Source organism: Procambarus clarkii, chromosome 15 (assembly GCF_040958095.1).
Source record: "Procambarus clarkii isolate CNS0578487 chromosome 15, FALCON_Pclarkii_2.0, whole genome shotgun sequence".
NCBI lineage: Eukaryota > Metazoa > Arthropoda > Malacostraca > Decapoda > Cambaridae > Procambarus > Procambarus clarkii.
Window position 1 is genome coordinate 1,197,212 of NC_091164.1, and position 18,802 is coordinate 1,216,013.

Consider the following 18,802-nt stretch of genomic DNA (forward strand, 5'->3'; position numbering starts at 1 on the left):
CACGACTCGATATCAAGTATCATGATAAGAGAGAGAGAGAGAGAGAGAGAGAGAGAGAGAGAGAGAGAGAGAGAGAGAGAGAGAGAGAGAGAGAGAGAGAGAGAGAGAGAGAGAGAGAGAGAGAGTGTGAACATGTTCTCTCCTCTTCTCTAACTCCCCGAGTGCCTTTGCAAAAGACACGACAGCTGCATCAGGCTTGACGCATCTTGTCATCTTGTTGAAATGAGAAAGATGCTGCAGGATGCCGAGTGAGACATCTCCCCGGACATCTCCTGACATGTTCCAGATGCTCCACACGATCGAGGCAACGCCAAACAATCCCACCTTCCCAAAATCTAACTGCATGAACCTACAAAAAAGAATAGATAAATGTTATTTTATCCTTTAAAAATACTCGTATTTAAATCAAGAATGGCTGTAACCTCGTTCGGTGAGTTTATCGATAAGTGCTTCTGTTCTTTTTGGTAGGTTTCCGTTTTGTTATTGATGTAGATTAATGGAATTATAAGTGGTGTCTATGGGAATTAATCTTGATATCCTTTGCTTTCTCTTGTAGATATCGCACTGTCTCTCTGTCTGTCTGTCTCTGTCTGTCTGTCTGTCTGTCTGTCTGTCTCTCTCTCTCTCTCTCTCTCTCTCTCTCTCTCTCTCTCTCTCTCTCTCTCTCTCTCTCTCTCTCTCTTCGACTTGATATCGTTGCTAGATCCTCGAGGTAACTAGTACTCTGTGTCCGTCTCTTCATGTCTCTGTCTCTTCTCCCACGTTCACCTGTCTACTCTGTCGCTCACTGTCTACTGCTCTTCCCCCTCCCCCCCATTACCTATTCCTTGTCGCAGTCCTCCCTCACCCCAAGACGGTTACTAAGCATCTCGGAACAAGACCTCAGGATATTGATCTTCCTCGTCTCCTGCTCTACTAATCTTTTCATCCCAGCTCTTCCTCTAAATCAACCACTTGGGCTGGACGGTAGAGCACCGGTCTAGCTACTTGCAGGTCGGCGTTCAATCCCATTACCGTCCAAGTGGTTGGGCATCATTCCTGTTCCTTTGTCTATCCTAAATCCATATCCCCCCCCTTATCCCTTTCAAGTCCTATATAGTCGTAATGCTTTTTCCTTATAATTGATGTATCTTTTGATCTTTCTCTTACTAAGTTCTCTTTCTTCTTTCTCGTGATTATTTCAGATTTTAACATCTGTTTCATCGCATTTTTTTTTGTGTCTTGGATTTTCTACATTCTTAATTGGAATGGTGCTTTAGTTCTTCCTTTTGACTTTCACTGTCTAGCTCTCTTTTTCTCTTTCATATTCTGTGTATTATTATTCTTTATGTTTCCTTTATCTTCATATTTTTTTCTTCTCTTTAGGTCTGTATTTTCATTCTTCTCTTTCCTTTCTTCCTTTTCCTTATCGTTTCTCTCTCTCTCTCTCTCTCTCTCTCTCTCTCTCTCTCTCTGTCTCTCTCTCTCTCTCTCTCTCTCTGGTCTGTCTGTCTGTCTGTCTGTCTCTCTCTCTCTCTCTCTCTCTCTCTCTCTCTCTCTCTCTCTCTCTCTCTCTCTCTCTCTCTCCCAATCCTTCCTTCCTTTCATACCATCTCACATCCCCTTTAATTATTATACATTGTCTCCTACGATCTCATCTCTTTCTTACACCTTTTCTTCCTGATTTTCACCTTTCCTCCTTCCACTCCTTCGTCCTCTCACCTCTCCCTCCCTCTTCCTTCCCCTTCTCACCTCCTTCCCAACACTCCCTCTCCCTAAGGTGTCTCTCCCGTCGTGTCCCATTTTCTTTCTGGGCCTCGAATAGGAAATTGGATTTTATCGGTAAACCATTTCACTGTCGAATTTTTTGAGGTTTTGTTATAAAAATCTCGAAACTGATATTTGCAAGTTTTTGCTTCATAAGAATCGTCAGGGTGAAGGAGAGAGAGAGAGAGAGAGAGAGAGAGAGAGAGAGAGAGAGAGAGAGAGAGAGAGAGAGAGAGAGAGAGGGAGAATTACCATAAACATCCATGCACGTATATATTTCAGGTATACACAGAACATAAGTAGCTAAAACCTAAAATATAAGGTATACAGTCGCCAGTCTTATGAATATATTATGCAAATTAGTATAGCGGGTCCAGCGCACATACTGGGAGTAGAACTAACATATCTGGGAGGAAAATATTATAAGGTGAAGCAAGACTTCACCTTTCCTTCCAAAATATTATATATATATATATATATATATATATATATATATATATATATATATATATATATATATATATATATATATAATAATCTTCCTGCAACTGTGCAATATAACGTATAATAAACATAACTCACTATCCATCACTGCATTATTCATCGTGCTTGATTCATCCTCCACAAAATATAATGCACGACTCTTCATTCATCACTCAGAGAGAGGACATGAGTCCTTCCCACGGACACAGACACCATCTCATATTTGAAAATCCCAAATGCCTGCACCAGGCAAACACCCTCTTCGTTTCTAAGGCTGATGAAAGGATACACACATAAACCTGGCTTTTCCAGGAGGATTGGATCTCCTTCAGACAGCTCCTTCCCCCCCCCTTTCTCCAGCCCCTTCAGACAGTCCCCCTTTCTATCAGAGAAGTCCCCCCCTCTAACCTAATGCATATAGAAGTCCCTTTCTCCCATATCACCTCTAGACAAGTCCCCCCAATCTTCTGCCCATCAGGACACCCCTATGGAACATCCAGACTACGAAACATACGGTAGGGTAGATCCGTGGGGGTCAGATAATGGGGGGGAGGGATGTATGGTAGGGGATGGCGAATAGGGGGAGTTAGGGGAGGTAAAGGGGGATTAGTGGGAGATTGGAGGCTGTTTATATCTTGTCCTGACAGTGAAAGCGAGTCATTCTCATCTGATACATGTGGAGAGAGAGAGAGAGAGAGGGAAAAATCCATGAGACTGGATACCTCACGACAGGTTGCTTTCTAGACGTTGGACAAACATTCCGGTTTTAATGATTGGGCAGAAATTAAGGAGAGGTGGTTGGGCTCACTTTCCTTGGTGTAAAGATTGTGTCCTCTGTGGGTTCTGTGCTGTGAAGTATAGATATCTCTCGGTTTCCCACCACTACCACCTCACCCCTTACACTCCTCTTCCTCCATTTCTTTGCCCCTTACCCCTCCCATTACCCTCTAGACCCCTCCCTTTCCTTTCCCCTTCACCACTACATTACCTTTGCTACCCGAGACTGTAGGAGTAATGGGAGCTCCGGCTCACTGGTAGATTAGTGCACGCTGCCACTAACTGTGTCTCTAGAGTAGTGGTGAGTGCTGCCACTAACTGTTTCTCTAGAGTAATGGTGAGTGCTGCCACTAACTGTGTCTCTAGAGTAGTGGTGAGTGCTGCCACTAACTGTTTCTCTAGAGTAATGGTGAGTGCTGCCACTAACTGTGTCTCTAGAGTAATGGTGAGTGCTGCCACTAACTGTATCTCTAGAGTAATGGTGAGTGCTGCCACTAACAGTTAATCTAGAGTAGTGGTGAGTGCTGCCACTAACAGTTAATCTAGAGTAGTGGTGAGTGCTGCCACTAACAGTTAATCTAGAGTAGTGGTGAGTGCTGCCACTAACTGTGTCTCTAGAGTAGTGGTGAGTGCTGCCACTAACAGTTAATCTAGAGTAGTGGTGAGTGCTGCCACTAACAGTTAATCTAGAGTAGTGGTGAGTGCTGCCACTAACTGTGTCTCTAGAGTAGTGGTGAGTGCTGCCACTAACTGTGTCTCTAGAGTAGTGGTGAGTGCTGCCACTAACTGTGTCTCTAGCAGCAGTGACGTGCTTAACTACATAGTCACTCTAGGTACTATGCTAAACAAACATGCATAAAACAACAGGTTGTGTGGGCTGCAGTTCGACAATAATGATGTCAATATAAGCCCAAACGTTCCCACCCCCCAACAATCCTCCACAAATCGAGCAACGCCGCGTATGTCAGGAACTTTGCACACTTAACCTTCCCTAAAATATTGGCGTGTGTAATGGGAACCAGGGGTCAGGAATAGGGGTCAGCAATAGGGGTCAGAAATTAGGGGGGTCAGAAATAGGGCATTTTGTACAGAGTGATCGCCTGTATCGTCTGTGGTACTGGGGTCTGTGAGGAGGTTATCTGTACGGTGGTGGACCCCATACCCATCCTGTGAGCGGTGGTGGACCCCATACCCATCCTGTGAGCGGTGGTGGACCCCCATACCCATCCTGTGAGCGGTGGTGGACCCCCATACCCATCCTGTGAGCGGTGGTGGACCCCATACCCATCCTGTGAGCGGTGGTGGACCCCATACCCATCCTGTGAGCGGTGGTGGACCCCATACCCATCCTGTGAGCGGTGGTGGACCCCATACCCATCCTGTGAGCGGTGGTGGACCTCCATACCCATCCTGTGAGCGGTGGTGGACCCCATACCCATCCTGTGAGCGGTGGTGGACCCCATACCCATCTTGTGAGCGGTGGTGGACCCCATACCCATCCTGTGAGCGGTGGTGGACCTCCATACCCATCCTGTGAGCGGTGGTGGACCCCATACCTATCCTGTGAGCGGTGGTGGACCCCCATACCCATCCTGTGAGCGGTAGTGGACCTCCATACCCTTCCTGTGAGCGGTAGTGGACCCCCCATACCCATCCTGTGAGCGGTGGTGGACCCCATACCCATCCTGTGGGCGGTGGTGGACCCCCATACCCATCCTGTGGGCGGTGGTGGACCCCATACCCATCCTGTGAGCGGTGGTGGACCCCATACCCCTCCTGTGAGCGGTGGTGGACCCCATACCCATCCTGTGGGCAGTGGTGGACCCCATACCCCTCCTGTGAGCGGTGGTGGACCCCATACCCATCCTGTGAGCGGTGGTGGACCCCATACCCCTCCTGTGAGCGGTGGTGGACCCCATACCCATCCTGTGGGCAGTGGTGGACCCCATACCCATCCTGTGGGCGGTGGTGGACCCCATACCCATCCTGTGAGCGGTGGTGGACCTCCATACCCCTCCTGTGGGCGGTGGTGGACCCCATACCCATCCTGTGGGCGGTGGTGGACCCCCATACCCACCCTGTGGGCGGTGGTGGACCCCCATACCCACCCTGTGGGCGGTGGTGGACCCCCATACCCACCCTGTGGGCGGTGGTGGACCCCCATACCCATCCTGTGGGCGGTGGTGGACCCCCATACCCATCCTGTGGACGGTGGTGGACCCCCATACCCATCTTGTGAGCGGTGGTGGACCCCCATACCCATCCTGTGAGAGGTGGTGGACCCCCATACCCACCCTGTGGGCGGTGGTGGACCCCATACCCATCCTGTGAGCGGTGGTGGACCCCCATACCCATCCTGTGGGCGGTGGTGGACCCCCATACCCATCCTGTGGGCGGTGGTGGACCCCCATACCCATCCTGTGGGCGGTGGTGGACCCCATACCCATCCTGTGAGCAACAGAGGACATGCCACACAAACCCGTAATGGAACGCACGAGTTTGGAATTAAAAATTCGTTTAGCTAAACGAGTTAAAGCACTAATGAACGAGTCGTGGAGTTCGTTAACATATTCATCAATAATCTATTTACAGTTTAAGTTAGTTTAGTTTAACGAGTTTGTTGCCGGCTAATGAGGCAACCAGCTGGGCGGCAGACAGGGCAGACCAGAGCCAACGAGGCAACGCAGATGGTACAGGAATTAGGGGACACAGGTGGTACACGAACCAGGGTACACAAGTGGTACACGAACAAGGGGACACAGGTGGTACACGAACCAGGGGACACAGGTGGTACACGAAACAGGGGACACAGGTGGTACACGAACCAGGGGACACAGATGGTACACGAACCAGGGGACACATATGTATACAAAGAACCCAAATGAGCCACAGGGACATTATGAGGAATTTGTTTAGTATCAGGATCAATTAAGTCAGAACAGAACAGAACAGAACAGAACAGAACAGAACAGAACAGAACAGAACAGAACAGAACAGAACAGAGAGCCGCGCAAAGGGAAGCCCTTAACTTCACACATCACAACCACCTCCAAACACCAGAGCCCCTTTCTTGTGTTTGGAGGCGACAGACTCCCCTTGAGCCCTTCTCAAACTTCTCAAATCACCAATTATTCATCTCATATTAACACCTTGAAAAAAAAAATTCTTTCAACATATCAGATCCTCTTCTGCCCTCTCTCCCCCTCCCTCCCCCTCACTGGGACACTCTCCTTCAATCCCCTCCACAATCTCCACTCCACCAGAAACAGAAGGGACCTTGCCCCCTTACCACTACCCCACTCTACTCAACTTCCCACAATCTCTACTCTCCTCCTTCGCATCCACTTCACAACTTCCCACAATCTCCACCTTCCTCTCACGGTACGTCTTCAAAACCCCTCTACAACACCTTTCAAAGAATTTTAAAAATATTTCTATTGATTATCCAAGCCCCTTTCTTCCCCTCCCACTAAGCACTAAATTACTACGTTCTCGCCTCCCTTTCCCCTTTCCCCCTTTCCCTGACCCCTTACATATAACCCCCTTCCCCCCTGGTGCAACCCCACAATCCCTTTCCTTTCCCCACATGTCCCAGAAGCAAAACAAATGAACAGAGAGGACATTTGATAAGAGCATTTTTAATTGACTAAAATTCTGAAGTACGAATGTTGACAAGAATTTGGGGCATAACAGACGCGACAAAAGGGAGGACAACAAAAGTGAGGTCCAGATGCAATAGCAACAAAAGCAAACAAAAGCAAACTGGTTCATAATGGATACAGTATGACAAGAGGATGACGGATTTTGAAGCAGAGGAGTGAAGGCACTCTAGAGAACTGTGAAATCAAATTCCTGCCAAAAAAGCAACTTTGGTGCATTGACTATATTTGAACACCTGTAGCCTTGTCTCTGTCAAAAAATTGAGAGTGTACACAAGCCGTTTATAATGTACAAAAACCAGGTACCAGATATAGGAGAGACGACATGTAAGGATAGGCTAAATGAGCTCTCACTAACGACATTGGAAGAAAGGACAAGAGAGGACATGATCACGGCGTACAAACTACACGAGTGGATAGTTTTCTCCAAGTGAGGTTTATCAAAGCAAGATCTAATATGTCGTAGATGATCCACCATTCACACTTGTTTCAAAAGCAGGTATGACACACACACACACACACACACATACACACATACACACACTCAGACACTCACACACACACACACACACACACACACACACACACACACACACACACACACACACACACACACACACTCAGGCACTCACACACACACACACACACACACATACACACACTCAGACACTCACACACACACACACACACACACACACACACACACACACACACACACACACACACACACACACACACACACACACACACACTCAGACATACACACACACACACACACACAAACACACTCAGGCACTCACACACACACACACACACACACATACACACACTCAGACACTCACACACACACACACACACACACATACACACACACACACACACACACACACACACACACACACACACACACACACACACACACACACACTCAGACACACACACACACACACACACTCAGACACACACACACAGACACACACACACACACACTCAGACACACACACACACACACACACACACACACACACACACACACACACACACACACACACACACACACACACACACACACTCAGACACACACACAGACACACACACATACACTCAGACACACACACACACCAAAAAGCCCGTAACTCCCATTAAGTGCGGAACACAAACACAGCTCCCGCGTCAAAACTCGCCCTCGCCATAATTGATAAAAACGCAACACGCAAAAAAACGTGATAATGGAATGGATGGAATAACAGGATGAAATGAAAAACAAAAAAATGACGGTGAAGATAATCGGTCTGAGGCTTTGTGTGTGTCTGTGTGTGTTTATGTCTGTTTCTTTATTTCTCTTTCTCTCATTCATTGACATTCACTCTTTATTCACTCATTCTCTTTCTGTATCTCCCTGTCTGCCTCTCTCTCTCTCTCTCTCTCTCTCTCTCTCTCTCTCTCTCTCTCTCTCTCTCTCTCTCTCTCTCTCTCTCTCTCTCTCTCTCCATTTTCACTACACCTTTTACCCCTCCCTGCCCCCTTGTGTCACCCCTTTTCCTCCTACATTTACCCTTTTCCCTACCTCCATTGAAAACCTCTCCCTCCACCTGCTCCCTTCCCCCAAGCCCTGCCTACACCCCCACCATCTCCAACACTCCCCCACACCCCCTCCTCCTCCTCCCCACCATCTCCAACACTCCCCCACGCCCCCTCCTCCTCCTCCCCACCATCTCCAACACTCCCCCACGCCCCCTCCTCCTCCTCCCCACCATCTCCAACACTCCCCTCCCACTAACCACGTCGTTGGCGCCACCAAGGAAGAGCCAACTTGGATTTGACTTTCTAATGTAATTGTGACACGGTGAGGTCTCGCGTCCTCAATAAATTGTTAATCACACGTGAACCGCTGGTAGAACAACGCGATCATTACCTGCAACATCTCCTTACACACACACACACACACACACACACACACACACACACACACACACACACATACACACACACATTAGGTGGGGTAACCAGCTGGGCTCGGGTCTCCGCTTCATATCCCCGTCTATAATAATTTATTTTTATTAATACATGAGGTACATTTGCATTTTTTTTAGTAAGAATAAAAATCTACGGTTTTCACAACCCTGATGTTATTTAACATGATTTGAAAATCGGAGAGAGAGAGAGAGGCACTTAATTAATATGCCGATATTTCTTAAAGCATGGCACTTGGGCTGCTCCAACTGGCCTATAACAGTCATACACCCCACATGTGTCATACGTGAATGTTAGACGAGGCTAACCCCAAGCATCTGACCTGCAACTTTGGACAGACAATTAAACAGAGATACATTCTCTCTAACAATACAGATATACACACACTAGATGGGGGGGTTTTACCCGGCTGTACTCAGGTCTCTTTCTCCCTCTCTCTCACCCCTTACTCATCACATACACTCATATATCCCGAGCGCACTTCAACCCCCCTAAACCTCACGGCCCCATTTTCTCCCCCCCTCTTCTATCCTCCTATCTAATCGCTCCCCCACCCCCCTCTCCCCTGACCCCCTCTCTGACCCCTCTCCCCTGACCCCCTCTCTGACCCCCCTCCCCTCTCCCCCTCTCTGACCCCCCCCCCAACCATCCCACAATTCAGACCACAATATCCTCCACCGGAACCTCATATCCGCTGTGGGATTACCCGACAACTGCACAGGTCCAATACCCGTCCCAGTACCCGGCCTCGGTCAGGGGAAGTGTATTAGGGGGAGTAAAGGGAGGTACTGGGGGGGGGGTTAGGGGAGCGAGGTAAGGGGTAGAGGAGACAGTAGGGGAAGGGGGAGAGGAAAAGGATAAGGGGAGAGGAGGACAGACGACACAGGAGCACAAACTACACCCCCACCATCTCTCATAAGTACACATACAGTGATATTCACCCATAAATAATTTAGTAGTGTCTGAATACATCCAGAAAAGATACCATAAACTCCATTAAATTTGCAATATGCAACACGAAAGACAACAGAGCGGAGGCGTGGCAAGTGACCGAGGCCTATGGACCATCCCAGATCAATAAGGCCTGGGAGAACGAGCCAGGATAGGCCTAATTCTGGCGAGGGAGTGGCACGCCCTCACACAACAGATGCCTCTTGAAGAGTGCCTCTTACTATCATTAAGTGTCCAACTGGCAGCTTGAAGTGAAGTGAACTATCAGGTGGAAAGCGCCGAGCCATTACGACTATATAGCACTTGGAAGGGATCAGGATAAGGATTTGGGATGGGACGAGGGGGGAAGGGAATGGTGCCCCAACCACTTGGACGGTCGGGTATTGAACGCCGACCTGCATGAAGCGAGACCGTCGCTCTACCGTCCAGCCCAAGTGGGAGTGGCCAATCAAGAGAAGGGACGAACCACCCCCTATCCCAAATCCTTATCCTAACCCCTTCCCAGTGCTAAATAGTCGTAATGGCTTGGCGCTCTCCTTTGATAGTTCCCTTCCCCTTCGACACCCCCCCCTCACACTCCTCCAGGGGACTGGATAGATATCTTGGGTTAACGACCCTCTCCTCATAACTACCCTCAGGTGAAGGTAGCACACACCTCATTAGCCGGCGTGAAACTGTCGCCAATGGACCCAACTGGCTGTCTCTAAGCATGGGGATTAAGACGGGAAGGGGGGAGGGGGGGGGACAGGCTGAACGACCTCTCCACGACCACTCTGTCTAGCGTCAACTAATTGGCCGCGACGAGCAATTAGTTGACTAATGAGCGTCATCACGGCCTTCAGTTCCCATCACTCATCTCTGAGAGATGACTTATGGCTCTTTGTGTAACTTTGTCACCTCTGTGTCCGCTCTTCTCTATGCTGCACCTTCTCTGTGTTGTTGACCAGACCACACACTAGAAGGTGAAGGGACGACGACGACGTTTCGGTTTCCTTTTCATCCCAAACTCCAACCGTCTCCTTATTCCTTCCTTTCATCTTCTTCCCTACCACTTTGTCAGTTCCTCTCTTCCACCCTCTCTCTGTTTCTCTCTCTCTCTCTCCTCCCCTATCTCCTCCTTCCAGGAAGAAGCACATTCCGTACCCCGGAAATACAGGGTTTCCGGTTGAGAGAGAGAGAGAGAGAGAGAGAGAGAGAGAGAGAGAGAGAGAGAGAGAGAGAGAGAGAGAGAGAGAGAGAGAGAGAGAGAGAGAGAGAGAGAGAGAGAGAGAGAGAGTAACCATGTCCCCCCCCCTTCCTCCCCCCCTACTAACCATACCCACGAGGACCCACCACGAGTTAATTACACCTTTCCTTAATGAACTTCTTTACCTCCCTTAAAACTTTGCTTGATTAAAACTGGCCGAAGTGAGTTTCAGGTCAGCGGGTTTCCTCCTGTAAACCAAGTACGGAATACTACAAGGGGTTTACACTACATGAAACGTAGTCCAATCAAGGCTTTTAGACACTGGTTCTCGTTAAATAGTAGTTAAGGATTTTTTTTGCCATCTTATGGTAGTTTTGGATGGTAGTTTGCCATCTTATGGTAGTTTTGGATGGTAGTTTGCCATCTTATGGTAGTTTTGGATGGTAGTTTGCCATCTTATGGTAGTTTTGGATGGTAGTTTAATATTAATTGTTACGCTTTAAAGAAGTGAGGAGAGAGAAGGCGGATTCCTGGCGTTTTAAAGGAGTATTTGATCTTATCTGATATCATACTATTAACAGAGATTCGAATTCTCTCTCCTGTGTTTAGTCCACCCGCTTGCGCTGGACGGTTTAACGAGTAGAGAGTTCAATCCCCGACTGTCCACCAAGTGACTGGACACCATTCCTTCCTTCCTCCCGTCCCATCCCAAATCCTTATCCTGATCCTTTCCCAGTGCTATCTAGTGGTAATGGCTTATGGCTCTTTCTCCTGATTCCTCTGTTCCCTTACCTTCCCTTCTATCTGGTGTTCTGCAGGGGCGTCGAACACTTTGGTATGTTTCTTATATGTTTTATTATATAAACGTTTCTTGCAGTCTATGGAGAACTGTCTAGCACTTGAAAGAAGTTGATTAAAAGGAGTCGGATACCTTAAGAACTCCCTACAAGCTATTGGACTCGACCCACTGAGTAATGGGGCTTCAGAAGCGTTATAAGACTCAGATGTGAACATGCTTCATCCTTCGGGGAGTTCGATGCGCTTTAGAAGAGTTCGGAAAATCTTTTTAGTTCGGGAGAGAGGGGAGCCGGTCGGCCGAGCGGACAGCACACTGGACTTGTGATCCTGTGGTCCCGGGTTCGATTCCGGGCGCCGGCGAGAAACAATGGGCAGAGTTCCTTTCACCCTATGCCCCTGTTACCTAGCAGTAAAATAGGTACCTGGGTGTTAGTCAGCTGTCACGGGCTGCTTCCTGGGGGGTGGAGGCCTGGTCGAGGACCGGGCCGCGGGGACACTAAAGCCCCGAAATCATCTCAAGATAACCCCTCCCCCCTCAAGATAACCCTCGGCACCGTTAATTCCGATACCGTTAGTTAGTTAATTCCGATACCGTTAGTTAGTTAATTCCGATACCGTTAGTTAGTTAATTCCGATACCGTTAGTTAGTTAATTCCGATACCGTTAGTTAGTTAATTCCGATACCGTTAGTTAGTTAATTCCGATACCGTTAGTTAGCACCGTTAATTCCGATACTTTAACTCGAGTAATCGCATCCCCGTACTCACCTAGTTGTGTTTAGGTACCTGAAGATCCGTGCTCCTGTCCCCCCGATTTGTTTAATCCGTCAGCTGATGCAAGGGGTAATAGCCTCAATTGCTTTCTATTGCAACACGTTCAAAATTGACTTGCTGCTCTTGAGCTAAGCGTTTGCTTACAACGCTATGGCCCATCTGCGTGACTAGTCTCCATCCATGGCCTCCATCTTGTTCCCGCGGGCACACCTAAGCACTTCGTCCGTATATCTGCTATATCGATGATGCTTAGTATCTTGTACGTTGCCGTCATGTCTCCTCCTTGTCTATCTCTCTTATGTAATGTGGCAAGATCCGGGTTTCTCCTCCTGCTTCAAGCCTGTAGGCTGAGGGAACAGTCACACACACACACACACACACACACACACACACACACACACACACATACACACACACACACACACACACACACACACACACACACACACACCTGTTGATTGACGGTTGAGAGGCGGGACCAAAGAGCCAGAGCTCAACCCCCGCAAACACGACTAGGTGAGCACAACTAGGTGAGTACACAAACACACACACACACACACACACACACACACACACACACACACACACACACACACACACACACACACACACACACACACACACACACAAACACGCGCCTGTGCGTGCGTGCGTGTGAGCGCGTGGGAGCACGTAGAGCAACAGCACAAGGGGGAATATAATCTACTTAAGACAAGGCCTACCTAGACCAAAGTCTTTGTTAATGAGATTCTACCCACCTGTCACCCCTTACCTTTCCCCCCCCCTCCCTTCCCTTCCCCTCCCCTCCCCTCCCCTCTTCCATATCCTCTCTCCCTTCGCTCTTCTTATTACCTCTTCTTTCCCCTCCCTCTTTCATTTTTATTGTCCTACATTTCCCTCATGTTACAATCTTAAATGTCTCTCGAACGCCTTCCCTACTTTTCTCTCTCTCACCTTTCCCATTTTCTTCCATTACTTCAGTTATTTATATATATCAAGCGTTCTACTTTCTTACATCTTCTTTCATCACCACTTTCCATTTTCTTTCATTACTGAATCCTTGTTTCTCTTCGTCCTGTTTCCATATTCCTGTTCTCCCTGTTCTCCCTTTTCTTCATATTCTCCCTGTTCTCCCTGTTCTCCCTGTTCTCCCTGTTCTCCATGTTCTCCCTGTTCTCCATGTTCTCCCTGTTCTCCATGTTCTCCCTGTTCTCCATGTTCTCCCTGTTCTCCCTGTTCTCCATGTTCTCCCTGTTCTCCCTGTTCTCCCTGTTCTCCATGTTCTCCCTGTTCTCCATGTTCTCCCTGTTCTCCATGTTCTCCCTGTTCTCCATGTTCTCCCTGTTCTCCATGTTCTCCCTGTTCTCCATGTTCTCCCTGTTCTCCATGTTCTCCATGTTCTCCCTGTTCTCCATGTTCTCCCTGTTCTCCATGTTCTCCATGTTCTCCCTGTTCTCCATGTTCTCCCTGTTCTCCATGTTCTCCCTGTTCTCCATGTTCTCCCTGTTCTCCATGTTCTCCCTGTTCTCCCTGTTCTCCATGTTCTCCCTGTTCTCCATGTTCTCCATGTTCTCCCTGTTCTCCATGTTCTCCCTGTTCTCCCTGTTCTCCCTGTTCTCCATGTTCTCCCTGTTCTCCATGTTCTCCATGTTCTCCCTGTTCTCCCTGTTCTCCATGTTCTCCCTGTTCTCCATGTTCTCCCTGTTCTCCATGTTCTCCCTGTTCTCCATGTTCTCCCTGTTCTCCCTGTTCTCCATGTTCTCCCTGTTCTCCCTGTTCTCCCTGTTCTCCATGTTCTCCCTGTTCTCCCTGTTCTCCATGTTCTCCCTGTTCTCCCTGTTCTCCCTGTTCTCCATGTTCTCCCTGTTCTCCATGTTCTCCCTGTTCTCCATGTTCTCCCTGTTCTCCATGTTCTCCCTGTTCTCCATGTTCTCCCTGTTCTCCATGTTCTCCATGTTCTCCCTGTTCTCCATGTTCTCCCTGTTCTCCATGTTCTCCATGTTCTCCCTGTTCTCCATGTTCTCCCTGTTCTCCATGTTCTCCCTGTTCTCCATGTTCTCCCTGTTCTCCATGTTCTCCATGTTCTCCCTGTTCTCCATGTTCTCCCTGTTCTCCATGTTCTCCCTGTTCTCCATGTTCTCCCTGTTCTCCATGTTCTCCCTGTTCTCCATGTTCTCCCTGTTCTCCATGTTCTCCATGTTCTCCCTGTTCTCCATGTTCTCCCTGTTCTCCATGTTCTCCCTGTTCTCCATGTTCTCCATGTTCTCCCTGTTCTCCATGTTCTCCCTGTTCTCCCGCCCTGGAGTTTGTTTACTCTGGCCGCGTCACGGTCGTTGCCATGACGACCATCACGACCTTCACAACCATGTCAACAGAGAGAGAGAGAGAGAGAGAGAGAGAGAGAGAGAGAGAGAGAGAGAGAGAGAGAGAGAGAGAGAGAGAGAGAGAGAGAGAGAGAGAGAGAGAGAGAGAGAGAGAGAGAGAGAGAGAGAGAGAGAGAGAGAGAGAGAGAGAAAGAGAAAGAGAGAGATAACATACACCCCAGCGTGTCTTCTGGAGAAAGTAGAGCATAATTATACCTTCTGGGGCGTCTTTAGAGAAGCCTAAGATCTTATTAGAACTTAAAGATGGTTTATCTTCAAGCATGGACTTCTTAACGTATTTCTTTGATGGCTACTTAAACACTTAAACCCCTTAATGCCTTCTCAAAGCGAATGTGCTTTGGCTCACTCAGAGGCAAGCTTAATGCTCATTCAGAGACAAGGTTCAAAGCTCACTCCCGGGATAAGCCAAATTCTTATAGATTTCCCTCAGGGCCAATCAGAAGTCTGACCCCTCCTTTAAGATTCCATTAACTGCAAGGGTTATGATCCGCTGCTCTTCAAAGCACGTCTAATACCGAGGCTTCGGTATAGAGGAAGATCCTTTACTGCTTCAGTACGACCAGTGAACCTTTCCAGCGCCTAAACGCGGCTACAAAATGATGGGATTACAAAAATCATAGTTTTATGTATACCATTTTCCCATCAGTTAGGGCTCCCTGGCTGTGTATCTCCCATTTCCCATCAGTTAGGCCTCAGAGATGTGTATCTCCTCTTCCTTATCACTTAGACGTCCTGGCCGGGAATCTCAGACGGCCCTTGAGGGCCACTCAAGGGCCAGTAATGGGCCGTAACCTCTGCACTCTAATTGGCTGACGAGAGCTCAGGGTGTTCCTTGTGGTCAAGAGCAGCCTAGGGGCTAGGGGTTAGGGGGGTTTGGAGGGGTAGAGGGGTGGTTAGGAGCGCCCAGCAACCCCCCCCCTTCCCCCCATGGCTCCCCCCTCCCCCCACAGCAGCAAGGCAGAGTGATCTTAAAGCCTTAAGTCTGTACTGAGCACCAGCGTTGTGTTGCGAAGCGGATCTGGTGATCCAACTGTTAAAAATGAGGCGGATTAGTTAAAAAATAAAACATCGCAATATTGACGTATCCGAAAAGGTCAGGAGGGTTGTGTGGGTTCGTACGTTTCTAAGTAGGTTAAACAGTTGCCATTTTTACGGAGTGGTTAACAGACAGAGAGAGAGAGAGAGAGAGAGAGAGAGAGAGAGAGAGAGAGAGAGAGAGAGAGAGAGAGAGAGAGAGAGAGAGAGAGAGAGAGAGAGAGAGAGAGAAGCTGCCAGACCCCTAGGAGGCGTGGGGGACCCGAGTCCGACCCAGGAGCTAGAACCTCACTAAGAACAAACTACATTAGACCCCAACAAGGACCAAACTCCGAGAGCACAAACCCTACAATTCAAATATCCAATTCAACGGTTTTGAAGCCCCATAACCGTTAAATTTTCAAACCGAAAAAACCCGTTATGTTTGAATCTGAAAAACCACATCTAAACTAAAAATAAAATCATATTAATATCCCCCGCAAGTATCTTTCAATACAGAATGGGTAGTAATTTTGTGAATTTGAACCCGACATACTTACGATATAGTGAACTGAAACTAGCATATTCCCTGCCTAAATTACAGAAAGAAATGACTGGCCCTCGGGGGCGAGTAAAACCTTCCAAGAATGAGATATTTACATGTTTCCCGAGTCTGTTCGCTCAACCGAATTATGTATATTTTATCCGGCAATAACCGCCAGGATCCGGCCAACAAAATGATAACCCAGTGTGGCAGTAGCGTGTTCTTAACGGGCTTAGGGAAATACGGAGAAAACATTCATTCGTAAAGGAGGGTTGTTAATTGATGATCGGGTCGTTAGTAGTTGATAGGCTTGAAGATAGTTAATACGCCTGAAGGTAATTGATAGGATTGAAAGCAATTGATTGAACTTAAACAAGTCAATAAGATTGAAAGTTAGCATTGATAATTAAAGTAGGCTACGTAGGTATGAACGAATCTGATCAAACACCGATATAATACATCTCCTTTTGGACGTTTTGGTCCCCACAGCGTACAGAATGCAATGTACTTTACTGCTAAAGTAACAGGCGTAGTACAGGCCACAAAGCCTTGTAACCTGACCATTATTAATGGTGTGTACACTTTGGATCCATTGGTAATGGGTCCAGTACAAAGTGATCTTAGTAACAATGGCTTCGTTCACTTACACAAATCACGAAACATTATGGCAGCGAAATGTTACGAATGGTCGAATAAATATGTATATAATATGTACATATAAGGAATACAGAAAGGCCTATGTATTATAAGGAATACATATAAGGAATGCATTATAAAAACGAATATATATAATCAAAAGGCATACATGCAAATATTTGGAACCATGAGAGAGAGAGAGAGAGAGAGAGAGAGAGAGAGAGAGAGAGAGAGAGAGAGAGAGAGACAGAGACAGAGGGAGACAGAGAGAGACAGAGAGAGACAGAGAGAGAGAGAGAGACAGAGAGAGAGAGAGAGAGAGAGAGAGAGAGAGAGAGAGAGAGAGAGAGAGAGAGAGAGAGAGAGAGAGAGAGAGAGAGAGAGAGAGACAGAGACAGAGACAGAGGGAGACAGAGAGAGACAGAGAGAGACAGAGAGAGAGAGAGAGACAGAGAGAGAGAGAGAGAGAGAGAGAGAGAGAGAGAGAGAGAGAGAGAGAGAGAGAGAGAGAGAGAGAGAGAGAGAGAGAGAGAGAGAGAGAGAGAAAGAGAAAGAGAGAGAGAGAGAGAGAGAGAGAGAGAAAGAGAAAGAGAGAGAGAGAGAGAAAGAGATCAATAGCAGGCACGGAAAATGGACGATAGGGGGATGGCAAAGAGTATTGAGAGAGTTGGAACGAAGGAAGGGGGATGGAGAGAATGGGAGATAAGGTCAAGAAGAGATCAAAGGAGAAACTGAAGGAGGTAAGATCAGCTGAGCTCTACAAGACATCTTAAAACCACAACCTAACAGACCCGGATTTTCGGGATCACCATAGCCCGTGCTACATGAACATTTCGTCCTAAGTAGCTATATCTAAAAACAACAATAACAGACCCAGATGAGGAATATATCAGACACCAAACTGAGAACCAGAAAGAGAAAGGAGAACCAAACTGAGAACCAGAAAGAGAAAGGAGAACCAAACTGAGAACCAGAAAGAGAAAGGAGAACCAAACAAAACACAGATAAAAGGCAAAAAAGCAGAACATGAAAATGAAAACCTAAACCTACAATAGGTTAAGTAATAATTGTAATTACGAAGCAATAAGATGCTTATCTTAACATACTAAGAAGGTTAGGTAAGGTCGGTGTTTTCTATGAGAAGCTTTTCAAGGTAAACTAGTATGTTTAGCACGTCACATATGCACGTATTTAATAAGTCAATATTGACTATACGAAAGTGCAAGAACTGGTTGAATAAGAACGTCAAGGACAACTGATGCGCCTCATAAGATAAGACGAGGACGTGTGTCTTGATAACAGACTGTACGACTCTGGAAATTCTTTCATTTGATCTTCTTTCTCTTCAATTTCTTTCTCCTCCTTTAGTCTCTTCTTTCCCCTCCTCCAGCTTGTCTTCTTTCTTGCTTCTTCTTAATCTTCCTTCTCGTCCTCCCACGTTAAGGGGGGAGATCCTTCCTTAAAATGGGAGGAAGGCGCGGGGCTGAATCTTCCCTCCAGAGTGAAGAGTGAAGATTCTTCACACTATATATACAGCGACCAAACAGCTTCACCCACACTCACATATAACCGCACGAAACACATCTTTTCTGACCGTAAACAAAATAATCGACACCTTTGCAACGAGAGACCAAGCAGCAGCAGCAGCAGCAGCAGCAGCAGCAGCAGCAGCAGCAGCAGCAGCAGCCTGTGCAATCAAGATCTGCAACACAGAAAACCGATTGCAACCCATAACAGACTAAAAAATCACTCAAAAGTATGAAAAAACCACCAATTTCACCAGCCAGTAAAACATTCAAGAATGCCGTATCTTACGTGGGTCAAAAAACAAAAGGACTTGATTTGATTGTATTGGTCGCTTTCACTCCTTGATAGCT

The 18,802-nt window shown here is 47.4% G+C and overlaps 2 protein-coding genes across 2 annotated transcripts in view; both read right to left on the minus strand.

The window, feature by feature from the left end:
- The window catches only part of dtn (transmembrane protein 132C dtn), a 106,245-nt gene that overhangs the window by 23,868 nt on the left and 63,575 nt on the right, over window positions 1-18,802 (minus strand). The gene's annotated exons all lie outside the window — the stretch shown is intronic.
- Window positions 13,397-14,626, minus strand: LOC138364840 (uncharacterized protein PF3D7_1120600-like). The gene has a single exon (XM_069324815.1). The coding sequence runs from the start codon at window positions 14,624-14,626 to the stop codon at window positions 13,397-13,399; it is 1,230 nt and encodes a 409-aa protein (XP_069180916.1).

Excerpts from the sequence above, each read along its gene's own strand:
- LOC138364840 (XM_069324815.1), bottom strand. The coding sequence starts at position 14,626 with ATGGAGAACAGGGAGAACATGGAGAACATGGAGAACAGGGAGAACATG.